The sequence below is a fragment of the Lagopus muta genome, chromosome Z (genome assembly GCF_023343835.1).
Source record: "Lagopus muta isolate bLagMut1 chromosome Z, bLagMut1 primary, whole genome shotgun sequence".
NCBI classification, from domain to species: domain Eukaryota; kingdom Metazoa; phylum Chordata; class Aves; order Galliformes; family Phasianidae; genus Lagopus; species Lagopus muta.
In genome coordinates this window covers 27,046,107-27,067,151 of record NC_064472.1, presented here as the reverse complement: position 1 = coordinate 27,067,151, position 21,045 = coordinate 27,046,107, and the positions used below count along the sequence as shown (strand labels likewise).

General features: G+C 42.9%; 1 protein-coding gene across 2 annotated transcripts; it reads right to left on the bottom strand.

Moving 5' to 3' along the window:
* Window positions 1–5,125: 5,125 nt before the first annotated feature.
* VLDLR (very low density lipoprotein receptor) lies at window positions 5,126–21,039 on the bottom strand. 2 transcript variants are annotated; one of them, XM_048931501.1, is made up of 19 exons: window positions 20,795–21,039; window positions 16,601–16,720; window positions 15,491–15,613; window positions 14,510–14,632; window positions 12,777–13,148; window positions 12,553–12,675; window positions 12,350–12,472; window positions 11,794–11,913; window positions 11,593–11,718; window positions 11,024–11,195; window positions 10,472–10,696; window positions 10,180–10,298; window positions 9,660–9,799; window positions 9,406–9,547; window positions 8,947–9,093; window positions 7,943–8,032; window positions 7,471–7,545; window positions 7,197–7,366; window positions 5,126–6,712 (listed from the first exon to the last, which is right to left on the bottom strand). In XM_048931501.1, exons 1-19 carry the CDS (start codon window positions 20,928–20,930, stop codon window positions 6,677–6,679), a joined length of 2,682 nt encoding a protein of 893 aa, XP_048787458.1. In that variant the 5' UTR covers window positions 20,931–21,039; the 3' UTR covers window positions 5,126–6,676. The 2 variants fall into 2 exon arrangements, with proteins under 2 accessions (XP_048787458.1, XP_048787459.1); XM_048931502.1 differs by lacking the exon at window positions 7,943–8,032.
* Between the last annotated feature and the right edge of the window lie 6 nt (window positions 21,040–21,045).

Genomic DNA, 21,045 nt, shown 5'->3' with positions numbered 1-21,045 from the left:
AGACAAAGATGTTGATCAAGACTCATCCCAGGATAGAGGGAAGTCTTCCAGGCTGGAAGACTGTTTAGAGGAAACAGACTTGGGAGTTTTTGTCAGTGCTCACATGAGCCAGCAGTGTGCCCAGGTGGCCAAGAAGGCCAGTGGCATCCTGGCTTGCATCACAAATAGTGCTGCTAGCAGAACTCTGTACTCAGCTCAGCTCTGTTGAGGCTGCATCTTGAATACCGTGTTCAGTTTTGGACCCCTCATATAAGGAAAACATTGAGGCACTGGGCTGTATGCAGACAAAGGCAATGAAGCTGGTGAGGGGTCTGGAGCACAAGTTTTATGAGGAGAGGCTGAGGGAACTGGGATTCTTCAGTCTGAAGAGGAGACTCAGGGGAGACCTTCTTGCTCTCTACAACTGCCTGAAAGGAGGTTGTGGTGAGGTGGGGGTCAGCCTCTTCTCTCATGTAACTAGCAATAGGACTAGGGGGAAAAGCCTCAAGTTGCACCAGGGGAGATTCTAGATAAACATTAGGAAATACTTCTCTGAGTCAGGTCAGGTTGCTGGAATGGGCTGGCCGGGCAGTCACTGTCCATGGAGGTGTTTATGAGGTGTTCAGATGTTGTACTGAGGGACATGGTTTAATGGGGAAATATTGGTGGTAGGTGGATGGTTGGACAAGATGATCTTAGAAGTCTTTTCCAACTTCAGTGATTCTATGATTCCTTCTTGTTACCCACCTCCACGCAGTGCACAAATCATTGACCATATCCCTCACAACACAAGCACCTAACCACTTTTTTTCCCTTCCCTTTGTCCTCCCCTTCAAGCTGCGATGTATCACAGTTTGTACACAGGAATACTGTAAAAGACAGGGTAGAAAGACTGACAGTAGGCATGTTGGTAAGGTGCAATCAACACTTGTTAGCTCTATGCAAAATGTTTCTCATGATCTTTCCCTACACGTGTCCATCAGATTTCATCATGGAGACTAATAGGAGTACCTAGGCCTAGGGGACTAGTGTAGGTAAAGTACAAATTAAAAATATCAATATTTTTCCTTTTCCTTCCCTCTCATATGCTGAGTTTATGCTAACCATGATCTGTTACATAGGCACAAATTTACAGGCTTTCTTGAATTAGAAAGGGTAAGTGATAGATAGAAATGTACAAATTAGTTTTTATACAATAAAGACCTAAGAAATTATGAAGTAAAAGTGGCCCAAACAAAACCACAATTTATCACTTGCATGCAGCTGCAAGAGGGACCACATAGGAGGCAACACTGCTTCTATGCAGTTATGGCAATCTCTATATTCAGTGATCAGGGACCATTTCCAAGGGGCCTTTCAACAACGAATACCTTTCACTGGAGGGAAATTGCTGCTCAGAACATTTAACTAATCCTCTCAAGTTCCTATCCAAGTTCTTGAAACCTATGGACTGACAGAATAATAAAGCATTTTCATTTATGAATAATCTGAAGTTTGAACTCCAAAAATCACGTCTGGAGAACGTAGGGAAAAGTACCTGAGAACCACTTAATTTTTCTACAGAAGATACGTTGTGACAGTGTTTTCCCTCCTACTCCCATTCTCCTTCTCCAGCCTGGCTATTATGCTCAAGGGTTGCTCAGGACTGCTAACAGTGTACTGCTAAATACAATGAGTCAACCATCTTATCCCATAAATAGTGAGCAGCCCAAGAGCCTTTTGAACTCTAATCCTCAGAACAAGACTGCTTGTGACCTCAATTCCTTCTAAATATTGTGAAGCTCGAGTGACTATAGTCTCAGGGTGGATTATGTGAAATTATTACTGGAAGTAGCTTATTGGGATATTCCCCTTTTAAAAGAAGAAAAGCTTTGGAGAAACCTTCAGGGTGCAACACAGTGAACATCCGTGGAGTGTGTTCCATGGCAGTTCTGTAAGCAACACAAGATCTACAAACCTTAGCTTCTTAGCACCACCAGAGGAGCTTGGAATACATGGAGAGTAGAGCAGAGTGTAAAACTCCACAGCCAAATTCTTAAGGGTGATCATACAAGTCCATTCAGACGCAGTGAGATGAAGGTGCTCCATGCTATCAGTGAATTCATAATGGTAAGAGTTCTCATTGGGCATGGCCAAACTCCCTGAGCGATCACAAATTCCACTCCACGCAATTGGATCTGCACCACTGAATTGGGTATTAACCCTTTAGCATGACAGTATGTCTGCAACAAACAAACATAACCTATTAAATCAGTTTTTCCAAATAATTTGACTTTGTGCCCATTGTTTCCTGTGTTCAAGCAATTCATTACACACCAGGGAGTGTCCTAGTTAACTTTAGATTTCTGTAATCGGTTCACAGTTTGTGGAATTTAGATTTTTTTTCCACAGATCAGGTCCAAATTAGAGCAAGCTTTTATAGCTTGCTAGAGGTATGTGCATGTCTGGAATAGGACTGTGCAAGGCAGAATCAAGACCAGTATCACTCAACGTGCAATCTATATTTTAGTTTTTCAAATGCCCAGATATGCAGCAGGCAAGCTGTGTGACTTCATAGCCTCTCTCTTAAAGGTTTTTTCATTGAACGGGGGAAATCTGAGATTTTTTTTTCAAGACAATGAAAGTGAAAAACAGTAAACCAGGAATGTATTTTAATAGAGCAGATCACTCCAAGCCTGTTCTTTCAATACTTGTGTCACTTTCAATACATTTGTGTCAAACAAGGCAAGATAAAGAGGAATGTATTCCTTTACAGACATCCCATAGCATGCTGGCAGGCCTTCACTCGCACCCAAGGCTATTGAGAGAAGAGTGCTGCTACAGCTGCAAGATTTTTTTTTCCTTCATCTGAGGCCTCCCACTACATTTCTTCATGCCTGAGCCTTTGTCTCTATTTTCCATCTTCCCTAAACTAGCAAGATTCAGCACTCATGTAAAAACAGATAAGTGTGAAGATAAGTGTATCTTCTCTGAGCAAAGATTTGATGGAAAAGAAAGATAGGTACTTTCATTAAGAATGTAAGCAAATACAAGTTGGCTTGGAAAAAGGTACATAGCAGCTATTTTTAGAGAAACAGAGAAGAGGAAGAAGCGAAGCACTGAGCAACTTCAATTCCCTTTATATTCATCTGCTTTTGCTAGCATTATAGGTGTTTTACATTATTGCTCAGAGGCACATCAAATAGCAGGCAAAAAAGTATGGGAGCAGATTCATTGCTAAAAGAAATGCGAGCATTTGTAAGAGAAAGAAATAAAAAAAGCTTAAAAGTTAGTTCTGAACTCATACTGGTTAGCAGACATCAAACATAAAAAGTATTCAGAACCATAGAGCTTTGAGTTCAGATAGGAAACAAGAATTACACCATTTAAATACTACTTCAGTAACCAGCTGAAGTCCTATTTATGTGTCTGTTGGCAATACACTCTTCAGGTGCCATAGGAAGCCAAGTTATCTGTGAAACCTGACCAAAGACCTTGTTAATATCACATTGCTCTGGGAGCCCTTGAGACTACAGCTGAGGAGCTCAGACAAGGATAAGCTCTGAGAATCCATTTAGCAGCCATCAACACAGCCACAGACTGCTGCAAAGGCAGTACTCTGTGCAGCTACACCACCTTCATTAGGTGCCAGAAGAGTCACATGACAGAGCAATAAAACAGAGTCAAAGACATGCAGATGGCAGGGGAAAAAAATTGTTCAAAGATAGTAAGGCATTTGTCTATGCAAGTTGGAGTGGTTTATACAGAAGGAATCCCTGACTACTTTCCAAGCCTGCAGTAGAAATAAACAATTTCAAAACACACAAAAAAACGATAGAGGGCAGGGCAGAAAAATCTGTGTGAGAGAAAGAGACAAAAACCATCTGTAACTAAGTACATTTTATGTACTCTTAGACCATGTTATGTAACTGGCTGTTACCTTTCCCTCCTCCCTCCAGCTATGGGAAGGTATGAAGTGTTAGGCCTCCTATGGACTATAGAAACAACTTGTGCATCTAAGCACTGTTCTGACAACTTTGTTCAGTATACTGAAATCAAATCAGGAGATAAATTCCTAGAGCTTACAATTTCTGTTTCAGATTCTGAAAAAAGGATTTAAGTTTCAATTTCCACTGAATGTCAACATCAGGAATAAGTGCCTTTATTGATTATTCCATGTGGTGTTTGGTATGACACCAGTGACAGCAAGGAATTTTAGCAAGAAAAGTGATGTTAAACATATTTCATACAAAGACTAAAAAGGCAAAGCTTTTTGCTTCCATTTAGCTGCTGGCTGACAATTCAGCTTTAGATTTTGCCACATTTCAGCACACCTACTTCATAGAATCCTGAGTTAGACAGTTAACAGGAAAAACCAAACAACAAAAAAAGCAAAACGAAATAAAGCCAAACTAATGATTCTCGCATATTATGCTGAAATTAAAGGCACTTTGTCTTCCTGAGTAGTTTCTGAGATAAAGAGTATTCTTAACCAAAAAAATTCAAAGGTCTCCTTGCAATCTCTTATTTGCAAGTTATTCCAGATTCAGAAAACATCTAGAGGCATACAAGAGTTGCCAGAGATAGCTTGATAAAGCTTCAACTCCCCAAGGAGTATTGAGTTTCCTAAATCTGCATAAGTTGGAAACTGTGCTCATCTGTCAAGACATACACAGAACAGCATCAAGAGAGCAGGCCCTAAATGTAAGCACAGTGAGAACAGGCATTAGAACCAAGTCCAGGAACTAATCCAAGTCCTGTCTTGATTTTTATGCTTATTATTTTAGAGTATAATTGATGGAGAATTCTTAACAAGGCATTACTGAAGCAAGACCAAGAAATGTTAGCTTCTTCTAGACCATGTTTTATCCTCAAACCTTTATCCAAGAAGAAATAATTTCTTCACCCTAGGAGAGAAGTTAACTATTTTATCACATCTGCATTAGGCTTAGCCACAACAAAGCACAGCACAGTTCATGGGAGTGACAATTCAAGACCAAGATCCAAAAAATGAATCTGGCATTAAGAAAATAAGTGAGCAGAAGATGGCTTCCCTAGTCATAAGTTGGAGACTACTAAAGTAGTCATAGCATAAACATCAAAATCTTTGCATTTCTTGACTCCAATCACAGAACAAAGTACTTGAACCACAGAAGCTGCAAGGTAATTCAGTTGTCGTTCTTTATTGCACTAGTATACAAGGAATAGATCTGGTGCTACCAAATTGAACACAGAAACAGAATGTACTAGACAGCTACTAGGGGGATGAATTCCACCTTCTAGAGTCAGAACAGTTGTAGAGATTATTAATTGTTGTGTTCACCCAGGAGAAAGGCTCCAGGAGTGAAGGTGATCAAAGCCAATACTATAAATTAACAATCTAAGGTGAATTGTTAACTCAGCTTGCATTTTAAGTTAAATTCCCCAAGGTATAAGCAAGTAGGAAAAGCTCAGCAGGTCCACCTACTTCATCTGTTGAAGGCAGAGCACCAATAAAGTACAAGGGTCAGCATCACTCACACAATGGATCAGTTCCTCCCCTCCTACTCCAAATCAGACAGTGCCCTTGCTCCAGAAGGGAAGGGAACACTACCTCACAGGTGTAGCAACATGGGCTTTTTGGCTCTGAGACTCCCAGAGCAGGCTGCCATGGTGAATAATGAAGCTACACCTCTGGCATTCCTTCATGCAAACACAGGCACTAAGATGCCATCTGCACTGTAGCTGCCATCAGGAATAAGGGCTAACAACTTGCATCACTGCTAGCTTGTACTATGCAAGGCATTTACATTTACCTGACTGATACTGCTTTGATACCCACCTCTGGCATGTAGCATCTGTCAGTACTACCTCTTGTGCACCGAAGTGTAGTTGAGGACTGATAGTAGCTAAAAAATACTACTCCAGTTGTCCAGCTGGACTCTTATAAAAGACAACACGGTCACACCCCTGCTCAAGCAGCTGTCAGGTCAGTACTCCCTTCACAGTCTAGGTACTGCTGAAATAACTTCAGCCAGCACTTCACACTCTTACTGACTCTGGAGATATGTTCCACTACAGTGGGAGGACAATAATGGAGACCAATACTTTAACTGCTTAGTTTTTGGGTTTTTATTTTCTCCCCCTTCTCTGAATTTCAGATTTACAGTGGTTTCCCCAAAGAGCATTCATACCTGTAGAGCTCTAAGAGGTATGAGACAAGGTTGTTTCAGTCATACATACAAAATTACTTATGCTTACAAATTTTTGGCAATCATAGTAACCCGTTTTTTCCTATTGCCATTGCCCCAACCATTGAAAAAGACAGTGTACAATAATTTACATTTTAAGTATTTCAAAGTGCTTGATAGTGATTTTCCAGAAATATTTACAAGTGGCATATACACATATGTACAGCTGTTATACTATAGCACAAGTTGTGGCTGGAATATGGCTTTCTATGGAAAGTGCTTTGTATTTGGCCAGTGGTGTTACTGACTGACCAATTCAAGGGTTACTGATAAAACAGTAACCACTAAAAGCTGAATTGTTGTGGACAGGTATTTACAGAGTTGGTTGTTAAGCTGTATAAAACAGCAAATTATGTAAGTGTTCCATACACAGAGAAAGTTTCTTCATTCTTCCAAAGAACGGAGGAAGTCTTTCAGCCACAAGCATGTTTATCATCCCCGTAAGTGTAAAACACAAAGTAAACTGAAAGTGATTACTGATCCAGTGCTCACAGCATATCATCATCTGTGCTTACAACAGATATCTGTAAAAAGAAAAGAAGCATGTTAACTACAATTTTACCAACAAAGGACAAAAAAAACAAAACAACCGATGCAAGTCTTTGCTATAGGGCAGTCTGAATTATGTGCTAGTTCTGCAGGCTAAAAACTTGCACTGGTTTACTCCATCTGAGTAATACAGCAGAAGTTGCCTGCTATGACTTAAATCTTGATTAAAAGTATGAGCTCTCAATTGATTCAGCCCAGTAGTTTCAAGCAGTCAGTATGCCTCTGCTTTCCAAAACAGACACCTCTCCCAATTTACAGAATCATGGAATCCTTGGAGTTGGAAGGGGCTTTTAAAGGTCATCTAGTCCAACTGCCCTGCAATGAACAGGGACATACACAGCCTGATCAGGTTGCTCAGAGCCTGATCCAGCCTCATCTTGAAAGTCAATCAGCAGTTCTCTGCTACATCTAGTCTGAGGACTAGCTTGGAACCTCAGGCATGTCAATCAGTTTACTTACTGCAGGGTAGGTGTGTCCAACTGAACCACCATGTCTGCCAATATCAATTGTGAGATCCTCTTCTGTAGTTTTCAGATAGACGGGATTATCAAAATTCATGCTTTTCATGTTCTTGTGCTGCCAATTACGCCACATGAAGTAGCCAGCCACTGCAGCCATCGCCAGCAATACTTTAGGAAGAGACATACATTTTAAGTATAGAGTAGCATCAAGTCAAACTTGTGAACAAGAAGAGCTTATCACACCAAAAGGGATCAAAACAAATGGTACTCACAGATAGGAAGAACAGCCCAAGCTCCTGCTGCTCCTCTTGCAGCTACTTCAGACACCACACTACTGATGTTGAAACCTGCACAAGAATTCATAAAGTAATGAGGTTGCTTAATCACAAGCTAACAGATTTTTTCAGATTTCTTACTAAGACATTAAGCCCAAGAGTTGCTCCAAATTATTAGGTTAACGTTCTACAAGAACAGCGCTAAGAGGCTTCATCTTATCTTAAGTTTTTTTTGCTACCCTTCTTTGAGCACTTTTTGCATTTCATGGAACCTACAGGTTCCATACATACAGTCATAAATAAACAAATTCTGTTTATCACATACTCCAGCTGTTGTACTTCTACTACATACATGAAGTAGCTTGTTTTTTCTACTTGCATGCAAAGGAGAAGATTTCAAGTATGCTAATAGGTCAGTTTGCATTTCTCTTATCTTTTGTTTAGCAATCTGAGTTATTGGGACCAGTACCTCCAGGAACTAGTCCAACAGTTGGAGATTTTTCAGTTGTGCTGGTATCTTTAGTCTCAGTGTAAGCCACAGTTGTTCCAGTACCTGAAACTAATTATAAATCAAGAACCCAGTTAATCCTAAAGTTCTGCAATGGCTTAACTATGACAGCCATGGCAGCAAATGTTTAGCAGATGGCAGAATGGTCATGCAGCTTGTTAGCTTTATTGGAAACACTGACATTAGTTATTTCAGTAAGTACAGCTTCCACTGAAGGTATTGATCAAAAATGATTCCATGAATCAAGTAAGCCAGTTAAACAGGCATAAGCTCTATTTGAAGTAATTGAAAATATAAGCCACCCTACTCCTCATTTCAGGCTCCCTGTATAATATTTGGTTCCATAAAGTCAAATACAGCCTTTGACATTCATAGTTATCCTATACAGCAGCCACTACCTTCAGCCAATGGAGAACCATGTCCTCACATTCACTGCTTTGACTGGAGCAGTCAATTGACATGCAGTTTATTAAGAGACACCCTGGAGATTCTACTGCCACTAGGCTGGACAAACAAGCTTGCCACACAGCCAGCGCTCAGTGTACTATCAGCAGCAGGTTTGCATGGAACTGGAAAGGAGGTACACAAACTCAGCATGATCAGCCCATAAGCATTTCAAGATAGTGGATTCACTGTACAGCAATGTTAGTTTATACCCCTAGTTTTCTAACAGAGGGACCAGATATGCTTTGTGCACATGCCTGCTGTCTGCAGAAAGCTGTGGAAGCACAAGGTCTAATTGCAAATGATGATGATACACAAGCCAGGCATGGACTTTGAACAGTACCTGCAGACTTGGAGGGCAGCTTAATACATGCTAGAAGACCACCCTCTCCAAGAGGAGTTACATCAGATTTACTCATGCAAAGTTGTCAGTCTGTACTGTCATTGTTGCCTCTTACAGGTTTAGCATTCTGATTCCCAATTCTTCCCCCGTAAGTCCTGAAAGAATTTTGTTACCATACCTTCACATCTCAGACCGTCCTCCTGCAAGACATATCCAGATGGACATGCACAAGTATACTTTGGAGAGTGTTCATTTATCTGAGGAGCAGGCAGGCACAGGTAGCTACAGCCTCCATTTACCATGTTCTCTTCACACCAGTTCCTGCCTGTTGGTACAGGTTCATTTTAAGTGATTGACAGGAGTGAGCTTTCATGCTCCAGAGGTACAGCATAATTTTTTGCTCAGTAGTTGCTCTAGTAAGTTGTTTATCTCTGCAGGTTATATCTGCTCTGTCCAAGCAAGAAAAACTGCAACTAGATTCTCTCTCAAACCCAGTGGGGATGCTAGGCTAGCTGAAAGCTTCAAGTACCAAAATGAATTAGATAGTATACAGGGGTAGGATACCATTTGGTAACATACAATCACGGCAGGCTTCATGCAAGTATATGCTGTTATAACTATAAACTGTAGTAGTTACCTGAAGGCTGAACAAGTTCATGATAAACAATGATGTCCTGCGCATCATTGAGGTTGTTTACTAGGGTGACCAATTCAGCTCCAGTAAATTTGTTGGCACCATAGACTGCCTCATTCTCTCCATCAATCCAGAATACACGATCCTAGAAAATAGTCATTACCTCCCATTATCTCTATGTTTCTTTCAGCACCATAATTGCTAGCCACATACTAGGAAGAAGAGCTCTGACAAGTACTGCAGCAAGCCATTCTTACCTCAAATATTGTTAGAGCAAGAGGATGAGGAAGGAACATATGAGACTTCAGCACAAGTCTACGATCCTGGCCATTCAGATCCACACTTGACAGCATATGTAGCTTAGAATCAAGCCAATACAGACGGCTTTTTACAAGATCTAGGAGGAGAAAATACCAAACACCACCACTTATTGGCTACATGGACAAGACTGCCAGAGCTTCCTGCAAAGGCTGCAACACCCACAGACTCAAGAATAGTTGCAGTGCTACCATACTGTTTCTTATTATATGGGAATACAAAAAACTGCTGCAGTGCTGCCTAAGCACACTGTGCCTCAGCTAGGATACAGAACAGTGCAGGGAAGGTTACCACTTCAGCATCTGAAGTGCTGCACCTGTTTGTAGTGTCTCTAGGCATGCAAGAGCTTCCCAATATCAAAAGCTGAAAATAGTTCTCTAAAGGATGACCTTGGCTTCTGTACCCAAGAGACTGCTAAAGCTCCACACTACCTCTGGCACAGAGACAAACTCAACATACCTAGAGCAATTCCATTAGGCCACTGGATTTCTGTTGTCACAAGCTGCTGTCTGTCAAATCCATTCATTCCGGCTTTTTCAATTTTTGCTGGTTCACCCCAGTCTGACCAGTACATAAAGCTGTGAAGCAGAATTTATGTTACATAACGCACTATAGTACTGTGTAGTATCACTTTTAAATTATGACATTTGCTAATGAGTAGCTAGACAAAGGCTGTGTAAATCAGCTATCAAAACACACGTGGATTAGATGGTAGATTTGTTCTTTCCAGAGAACGAGGACAAATACTCACCCAGACAGAGGATCCACAGCAATAGAAGCTGGCTCTCTCAGCTCAGAAAGAAATAAAACCTTTCTTTTCTTGCCATTCAGGCTTGCCACTGAAATGGTCTTTGCAGATGAATCAGTCCAGTAGATATTCTTATAAATCCAATCAACAGCAATTCCTGCAGGGCTGTATATGTTGTCTAGGATTCTAGTGTGTGTACCAACTTTATCACGGGTATCAATAGAAGCACTGGAAAACAAAAATTACTTGCTTTTACTCCTCTTTGTCCCCACAGACTACAGCTTTGCACACTTCAGCAAAATGCTGCATGCCCAGGAGCTGTGTGCATTCTAGAAGATGTACTTGTAAAACAGATACCTTAGAAAAAGTCACAACTGAACCTGATACAAGGAAGTGCAACAAGTGTACACATGCTAGCTCCAGGAGGTTGTACCTGCTCTGCTTAGTCATGGACATCAGTTATCTAGTTCTCAGCACAAGAGCCTACAGGAGAATCTTGGGTAAAAGGCAGGGTGCTAAGGGTAGCACTAAGAGTTAGAGGCCAAGTCCATTTACCTGAAAATTGCTTTTTGGCTGAAGTCAGCCCAATAAAGCTTTTGCTCAGCAATATCAGCATCTAGAGCAACTGTGTTTCTTAGCTGCTCTACTAGTTGAATGTATTCTTTTCTCTCAAGGCCAATCTTCCTGATATCCCGTCGGTTGGTGAAAATTAGACATGGTTCTTTCCCTGCAGAAAAAAGTATATATTATCGATGCTTCTAGACATCAAGTCACATACCAATGGCCTTCAAGACAGTTTTAACGAATTGTATTTAGTATCTGCCATTCCACACTCGGAAACGGATGCTGAAAAACATCTTAGCTGTACCATACCCCATTCTTTTCTTCCTTTATGATGGACGCTCTCCTCCCCGGGAGAAAGTTTGTCAGGTAGACATGGTTGCTTTAAGTGCTGTGTCATAGCATTATTCAAAATGCTAGGACTGTCCAGGTCTGTACAAGTTACGTTGTTAAGAGCACAACTAGTGTCACAACTACAGTACCATGAAAATTTACATCACCTACTGCCTCACTTCAAAGCAATGGCTTCAGGCTTAGAGATATTGTCTTATGCCAGTACCTACCCACAGCCTTGCACACTCCTGTAGCAAGATCCATCTGATAGCCACGGCTACATTCACACTTGTAACCCCCTTTCAGGTTGATACAGATTTGGCTACAGATACCAGGATTCTGGCATTCATCAATATCTGTAAAGAGAAATAAATTTTGTTCTCATCTACAGTATTACTAGTAGGTTTACTATTAACTTATTTGATACTTGCCTCCACAGGTTCTCCTGTCTACAAGCTCAAACCCAGCTGGACAGTCACATTCATAGCCAATAACAAGATCTCTGCAGATGTGAGAGCATCCACCATTGTTGACTAAACATTCATTTATGTCTAGAAGAGAAGAATTGGTCATTTCTTAAACAGCATATATATGTAGTCCTGAAATCTTAGTTATGGAGTGCTGTACCAGACACTCATCTGCTTTCTCACAAGGAGAAAGATCACAGTGGTACTTGAAGTCATTTGAAGAAGACCACCTCAAGACCACCTATGCTCAACTATCAACATGCTGCTTGTGTTACAAGTAGGCATCAGCAGAATAAGACTGAGGATCCTGTAACCTTCAGAGTTTAATGGACTCATGTATCTCCAGGTCACAAAGTCATCCCAATAGTCAGTTTGGCTATGATAAAGAACAGTTCTGTTAACTGAGTTACTCTTGTTTATTTTTGCTACTAAGTAAATACACATAAGTATTTCAGCCCAACATTTGACGGCTGAGAAATCATTTAGTAGTTAGCACTGCACAAGAAGTTTGTTCACTTACTACATTCCTTGAGAGGCTCATCACTCCAGTCCTTGCAGTCTCCCTGACGGTTACACACTTTATTAATATCTATGCATTCTCCACTTCTGCACTTGAATTTGCCAGGTCCAGAACACTGAATAACTGAGATAATGAAGACCATGAGGAGGCTGCGAGCTTCAGCAACTCTGCAAGTCTTCGGTCTTGATTAGCTGCACACTTACCATTGTTACAGTTTGCTTCATCAGTGCCATCCAGACAGTCTCTCACACCATTGCACTGCCTACTCCCATGGATGCAGTTCCCATCTTCACACCTGAACTGGTCTGGTCTGCAGGTCCGAGAAGCTGTGGGGACAGCCATTAGACAGTTTGACTTCTGAAGTCTGCCAAAGGAAAGACAGGGGCCAAGGAGCACCTCCTATAGAAGAAGGACCAAGTTAACTTACGGCAGTTGATTTCATCACTTCCATCTTTGCAGTCAGGATCTCCATCACAACGCCACTTCTTGTGGATACATTCACCCGAGCCACACTGCACCTCACTGGTAGAGCACTTCACAGGAGGTGCAGGCTGTCGGCCACATTGCTCCAAAGACTCATCAGAGTGGTCAGAGCAGTCAGCATCATCATCACACACCCAGCTGATAGGGATGCAAGTTGAGCTCTTGCACTGGAACTCATGAACACCACATGTTGGAGGTGCACACTCCAACTCATCACTACCATCACTGCAGTCATCTTGACCATTGCAGACAAAGCTCTTGGAAATACACTGTCCACTAGTGCATGTGAACTCTGCTGCACTACAAGTCACGTTGCCTGCAGTAACAGGAGTGAAAAATATTAGCAGGTTATCATAAAGAAGACTTTTGAAAGAACATGTTTTGCTTTTCAGTTTCTTTGCTCTATCAGCTGACAGTAGGTCAATATCCTGTACAAAGAAGGCTCTGGGATAATCTTACTGACCACCTACGAGGCACATACGACATATGAACTGCTGTCCTTGCCTTAAGCATGAAAGTGAGAAACATCAGTTCTGAGTTACTGAGTGAAAATTTTGAAGCAGTAAGTTTGTTCTGCTTTAGCATGCTAGCCTTTAGGAAAACAGGCTCAGAACCTGTGAACCAGAGACAGAAGGTAAGAGAATTGCTAACTCTGGAATACAGTCTAAGGTATAGGTAGCCAGATGGTCAGCATGCACTGTAGTTTGAAATTGAAGTGTTTTGTGCCAGGATAGTAGTGGCTCATTTACCTGGGCCACTGAAGATAAGCCGATGAAGATCTTGCAAAAGTTGGTCCTGTGACATTAAGCAGTCACAGAACTTCTGTTGGTACAGATAATACTGGTTTTATAGTAACGTAGCTAGCAGCTCAGTATGCCTAGGCTGATAGTTCTATCAACTTCATTAGAAATGCTGTCTGTAGATATACTTGTCAGATTAAATCATTTGCTTGCTGAAAAAGACAGCTACCCCACAGATGCAGAGTACAAGTCCAAAGATCTGTACCTCATTAAGCCATCCAGGCAAGGTAGCTGTGGTAGAAGCAAGCCCTGTAACTCTGCTTACAGCAAATCTGTCTCACCTCAGGACATCTCAGGCAACTCATTTACAGCAAAAACATTAGAACAAGCCACAAACACTGCACCCTAAGAGGCAGCTTTGGCTTCACTTGTGGACTGGCTTGAAGTTGCCCCTTAACGCTTGAAACCCAGCTTCCCTAATCTACACTTTCAAATAAGCGTGCAAAATACTGTAAAACAGGGCTATGTAGTAAATTAGCTGCTTCCTTGGCCACAAATCCCAGCTACATCTTTAGGAAACAAACCTAATATAAGGAGCAAGTAGAGTTATCTGTTAAGAAACCGTAAAAAGAACAAATTCTGATGGTTTATCTGACATGTAACTAAGCCTACAGCTATTCCCAAAACTAGCCAGAGAAAAAGACAGATGCTGAACAGCTTACGCTGTTGTATTTCTTAATTTCAAAGTGTAGAGGACTGTTAGAAAAGATCTGGTTTTTTTTTTTTTTTTTTTTTTTTTTAAGTGGGCTGCAATACATATAGGTTTAAGAAAATAGTGATATAATAAATTTATCTTCCCAGGTATACTGTCCAGCTAGCTCCTTTTCAGACAAGTCAATTTCAAATAGAGTTATGCAGCCACCATTTCATCCCTTACCACAATTCTCTTCATCTTCTCCACTGTCACAGTCTTTTTCACCATCACATTTCCAGGACACTGGGATACATTGGGTTGACTGAGGACCACAGCTGATTTCATTTACCCGGCATGTTCTCATATCTATTGAAAAAAGTTTAAGTTCAATTTAAGAGTTCTGAAATTTAAGAGCTATTGATCTTGGATTTTAGCAGTTGTCCTGAAAGTTGAGTCTGAAAGGTTGCTGCTCTGAACACAGCCAGCATCCAATGAAATCATTGGCTCTAACATGGAAGAGGTTATATTGGTCTGTAGTATTCAGTATTAAAAAAAAAAAAAAAAGGAACAGGAAGCATCTTTTAAAAGTATCTCTGTCACAGTAGCTTTTGTGATTGAATATCACAAACTGTTAAACTTGTAGGAGACTAGGTAATACACAGTAGTAGGCAAGAGTAAATACAAAGTAAAGTTAAACTCAGGGCTGAAATACAGTGATTGCACCTTAGCATAGGTCCTACTGATAAGGAATGAGGCTTCACAGGTCCGACAGACCTGTATCCCTTGATTAGGACTGTACTTAGGACTGAGGCTGCTAATCTCATAGTCAGAGATTAGTACTTCTGCTTCTGTACCCCCAGCTCAAAGTCAGTCACTTAGTTCCTATGGCTAGCCCTGGTTAAGTAGCTGTCTTGGAGGATGGTGATCACACTGAACAAGACACAGGCCTGAAATGCTGTGCTTAACTTCTCTAGTTGTAACAGAAATCTTGTATTTGCTATCTTTAGCCAAGCACAAGTGCAGACTTCCCAGTTCTGAATCCTTTTAATCAGCAGTAAGTCTTGTCAAGACCTTGATGTGGCCAAAAGCCAAGCTAGTCCTTATAGAGGTGCATTTCCAAGACAAGTGAAAAGTGAAAAAAGGCAAGCCAGGTGACAAGCAAGCAAGAAGTCAAATGGGCACAACCTGCTGGCTTGCCTGCACTGACAGGCAAGGCACACTTACGGCACAGTTCAGCACTCTCGTCAGACCCATCCTCACAGTCTGGATCCCCATCACACTGCCATCTGTTCGGCACACACTGACCACTGTTACACACAAAGTCAGATTCAGCACAAGTCTTCTTCACTGAAAGGGAAAAGGACAGGCACTTTTTAAATACCAGATCTCAGTTTTTCTGTTGGTAGCTAGAGACTAGCTACCTCACCCCCAGGAAACCAGTGCAACAACCTTTAGTTCTTGGATGTCTGGTGTTTTTTTTTGTTTGTTTGTTTGTTTCCCCCCCCCACCACCAGCCTAACACCACCACTATTTGATACTTCCCAGAGAGTTATACAGCACACAGAAACACTTATACTCCCAAAAGCAGATACTGAAGGACTGCTAATGTTAAAGAAGAGTAGCTAGGTAGGTAGAAAAGCCATGATTTCATTTACACATGAGTTAAATTAAGGTCTGTTAACAGCTATTTTCAGATTTTGAACTTCATGCTCATTATCAAGGCATTTGATTTGTGGTGTCATTACAGAAGCCTGGTACTATGTAACCCAACTGCATAACTCAAGCAGACCAGCAGTCCAGCCACACCAGTGCTGGATATGAAGTCTGTTCTGCCTTGTCTCTAAGTATGTCTAGTCATCTGCCCTGGCCTTCATGTCAACAAAAACCATCAGGCTGGCAGCCAGAGCTAGAATCAGTGTTTACAAGAAATGCAGTAGAACCACTTTAACACATAACAGGACATCTAACCTTGCAATAGCCATCATCTGCATACAAACGGCAACAAGCTTCTACTGTGTTTTCAAGCAAAAACTGAAAAACAGTGTTGCATTCTAGACAATTGCCACCCCCAGCAAATAAAGTTTCAGTTATGAGCCTTTGTCTCAATTCCAGAAGAATTCCAGGGACTAGGAAAATTCAGCTGCATCATACTGATACAGGACACCCAGATAGTCCCCCAGCTTTTCTATGCAATTCTTCCTCTACTCTGTATTAGAGCTGTAAGAAATGCTGGTCAGAATAAACATCTCTCCAGTTACCCACCTTCTGCTGTTAACCCCTACTGCAAACTACTGAGTACAGCCACAAAGGGATTACTGCTGCTTGACTACTTACCACAAGCACTTTCATCACTGCCATCTGAACAGTCTTCATCACCATCACATTTCCAGAGTAAAGGAATACAGCGTCCATTACTACAGGGGAACTGGGATTCCTCACATTTTGTTTTTGCACCTTTAATGAAAAGAAAAGAACCTGAGCCCCTGTGCTACTTAGCACTATTTCCTTTGTTGCATCCCATACTCAATAAACAGATGCTTTCATGCTGATGCCAAGTTCTGAATTATTTTATTGTTGCCACCTTTGTGAATCACGACAGTAGAACCAGAAGTTTTCCTTCACTGTAAAACTGCAGAGATTAAGCAGTATAACAGTTTACCTGCCAGATGGTAGTAAATCAGTATCAGTGTTCACAATATTGAGCTTTCCTTTTTAAGACAGGGTCAGGTTTGCAAGGCAAAGGGATGCTCATGAGCAGGCTCCTGCTGCCTACAGCCTGTCTCTGCATTCTAAAAACCTCCAGAGACTTTGATCAAGCTACTTTTAAACATGACTAAATTTCAAACCAGACTGGCATTCCAGTACTCTGAAGCTAATGTACTACAATCCCAAGATGTTTGTAAAGGTGGCTTAGATATCAGCTCTATAACTGAACAACATTTTTTCATCATGTAAGTTACTTCAGTAATAGCCCCAAAGTTACAGAAATTACAATAATGGACAGAGATAGTTCCCACTATCTGACTGTTAACAGAGTTCCCATGAGCAAGGGCCCACAGAGGCATTCCTTGGTAGATGCAAAAGGAAGTGCGATGACATATCTGTATTTTTTCCTCATTATTAAAGCTAGGTCTAGCATAATGCTAAGAGAGCAAGACAATTTATCACTTCTTTCAGGAATTAAGTCTCTTGTCTCCAAACTGTTAAGCCTGATTATTAATATGCTTAAGTCAGATACTCTTGTTGTGCATGATGCTTGAAGTGAACTCTCCAGAATATCTTCCATCCTGAAATGGTATGTCCCTGTCCCTCAAGAGAATATGCTTTGTCTTGAAGCCCTGCCACAACTGTCAGTGAAAGCAGCAGCATGCCTCTTTAGCAGAGAAGCCAGAGCTGTTCCACGTAATGCAAGTCTGTGAGTACATGCATAAGTTTTGGCTGCACATGTCTACGGCATGATGCAAAACTCCTGCTCCTCCCTGATCTACTGTAATGGTGGTGCTCTGTTTCGGCCTTCCACAGCTTTGATAGGGCATCTAATTTTAGCAGAACTCCACTTGCTATTTTATATCTTTGGTGTATGACATGCAATATGCAAGACAGTTTCCAAATGAAGGGAAGCCAATAAACTTTCTGAAACAGATCCATTTCACATTATATTGCCAGTTCTCAAGCATTAGAAAACAGCAAGCACTGGACAGAGCATGAGCAAGAGAACAAGGGCAGTTTTACTTGCCAACTGTATAATGTAAATTCATGCTGTAAGTAAACGATTTGAAATAGCAGCTTATTGAGCTCTGATGTTTCAGCAGTTTTACTGGTTGAGTAAAACACTGACAGAGTTAAGCTGTAACATTTTGTTTTGTGGGAATTGTTTAAGGAGTGCCAGGACAACTGAACATCAGCACATACACTCTTTACTTTCATCACTCCTTTCCAGGGTGGGAGTTGTACCAGCAGGCAGTTTCCAACACAAGGTTTTCAACATTAACACTGCTTGGTCAACAGCTGTCAAAAAAGCAGCTTGCCTAGTAGTGCCAGAGGGGAGACTTCAGCCAGCTGAGCGTGTACAGAGGCCACAGCTATCAGCTTGCTATCAGTTGGCATCACCCTACTGTCCAATTGCTGCTAACAGAAGTAGACATCTGCTCGCCTGGTCACACAGCATTCTAGTTATTTCTGTATTACTAGCTAAAACACAAAGTGACTGACTCCTGCTAGTTTTGAGACGTTCTTATCCAGGCTTTCAGAGTGGGAACAGCCAACCATTCCCAAAATAGCACGCCAGAGCACTATTAGACTAAGCCTGCCACTCAGGAGATACCAAAATAACTCCCACAGCCTTTAGTTATGCTATTTCAAGCTAGAATAACTTTGTAAAGGCTTGCACAGTATATTGTAACTTGCAGTGTAACACCACTTTGACCAAAAAAACAACAGGGAAACACTCTACAAAGCTAAATGGAACAGGAGCTGAGCTGGGAGTTAAAGCTGTAACTTTACAATCACTGCAAGGAGTCATCCCAAAGAGGTGCCATTTCTCTTACAGCTGACCTACCAAAGCAACTACTTTTGTCAGCCTGTGAACAAATAAGGAATTGCTAGCCAAACACTCACCCACCAAGGTTATCATCTGTTGCTACTCCTTTAAGATAGCTCTCAAGCTCTGAAGGCCACACTCAGCAAGTTCCAGCTGATCACCACCTTCAGTCCCATCCTGCACTAAGCACAGTTCTGCAATGCCAGGCAGACATTTAAGCAAGACACTACCACTCTAATCCACCATTCTTTGAAACAGCCTCATAGCTCAGCTGCTGCTTCTGTCGTTAGCCATCTAGTGATTTTCAGCTTGATATCAAACAACCATTAATTCAAAAGCTGTTCTGCATGTGCTGGTCATACATCAGAACCTTTCATCCTCTTTAGAATAAGTCTTGGGTGGAAGAGGTAGAAGACAAGTAACTACAAGTTACTTGTACGCTAAGTGTAAGAAATATCACTGTACTGTTTCCCAGGTTACCCACATCTGAGGAACGAACTTACAAGCAGGATGAAGGATCAGTTACCATTTCAAACTAAGTTAAAAAGCTTTGGATGCGTTCTCTTAGCTCTGCCTTAACCATTTGTCTCCACTCCTTAAGCAGACTGTCAGTTTACTTCTCTGAGGCCAGCCAGACATGTGACAGTTGTGTGCTGTCATATGACACCAACTACCAGAAAAGCTTGCAATCCTGATTGGGAAACCCACACACAGAGGAACAAGCAGAGCTGCTTTGGGAGGCCACCACCTCAAACTGAATGAAGAAACTCAAATGACTAGAGCTGCCTGCAATGCCTGGCTCCTCATAAGATTTCTAACTACCACGCACTAGTGGTCTCAGTGCCAGCAAGCTCCAACCTTCGTGTTACAGCTGCATAACCAAAGGGCCTGTGCCTACTGTAGAGAAGGCATGGAAGCAGTCTACAGATCAGGAAATGGAGGCATGGTCTGAACACAGACTTCTTTCTCAGTTACGGTAGGAGAACTAGGAGGCAGTCTCCTGGCAGGGCCCTACCCAGCAAACCCCATGTCTAAACTGCAGCACACTGCTGGGGCTACAAAGCCTAACTCTCTATAAGCATGTCTTGAGAACACAACCAAAGCCAAACACTTCAGTGCACTTCAGAGCGCTGGTCAGGAGATTACAGCACACTGCTCCCAGGCCATCAGCTCAAATGCAGTACAACACACAGCAACTGCCCACCACCCCCCTAGGAGAGCAGCTCGTCTCCCGGAGAAAGAGAGAAGTCCGTTCACTGATTACCCCTCCAGTCAAAGGGAAAATGATTTTAATTGACCATGCAACTAGCTTAACGTTCAAGTTCCATTGCTGCAGAGGTAACCACATCGACACCGGCAACAACCACCTTCTGAGCTACCTGTGACGGCCCGCTTCGCGAGGGCTTCAGCGCGGTAAGGCTCAACCTCGCCGCCAGGTGGAGATCCCCCATGGTGGTTACAGCTGGCCCGAAGGAGCCACGCCAGCGCCGCTGGATGCCACCAAGCCGAAGTTGCAGAGTAGTTTGACAACCCCTCCGGCACGGTGGGCCGTCCCGGAGCTGCGCTCCTCACAGCCCAGCGCGGAGACCCTCCCTCACCGCCAGACATCGCCAAACCTCCCGCAGCAGCGGCGGCACCGCGGCGCTCCCGGCAGAGCCGCTCCGGGGCGGGGAGGGGCGAGCCGGCCGCGGGCTCGGGCCCACCCGCAGCGCCCCATGCGTGCTCTGTCCGCCCGTGGAAGCGGTGCCTCGCGGCGGAGAGTGGTGATGGCAGGCAGAGCCCGGAGGCCCCGCGCGCTTCCCCTCCTCTCCGCGGAGCCCCAATCCCCCCCGCACAAAAGAAAAAGCACACCCCAACCAGACAAGGCGCACACACACACACACAAAAAAAAAACCCCACGAAAACAACCGAGAGAGGTGAAAGGGAAGAAGCGATCGCTGGGAGCGGCGGGAGCACCCCGGCGGTGCGCGCCCCAGCTCCGCACTCACCGTCGGTGGCAGTCAGCAGGCAGCCGAGGGCGAGCAGCAGGCAGAGCGCACCGCAGCGCGGGAGCGCCCACCGCCGCGCCCCACACCCGCCGCCGGCCACCGCGCTCCGATCTCCACGCTGCCGGCTCGACCGCATCGCCGCGCCGAGGGGACGGAGAGAGGGAGGGAGGAGAGGCGGGGAGGGCGGGCGTGCAGACGCCGCGGTCAGAAAGGCGACGAGGAAAGGAGGGCGCCGGAGACATGCACGGGGG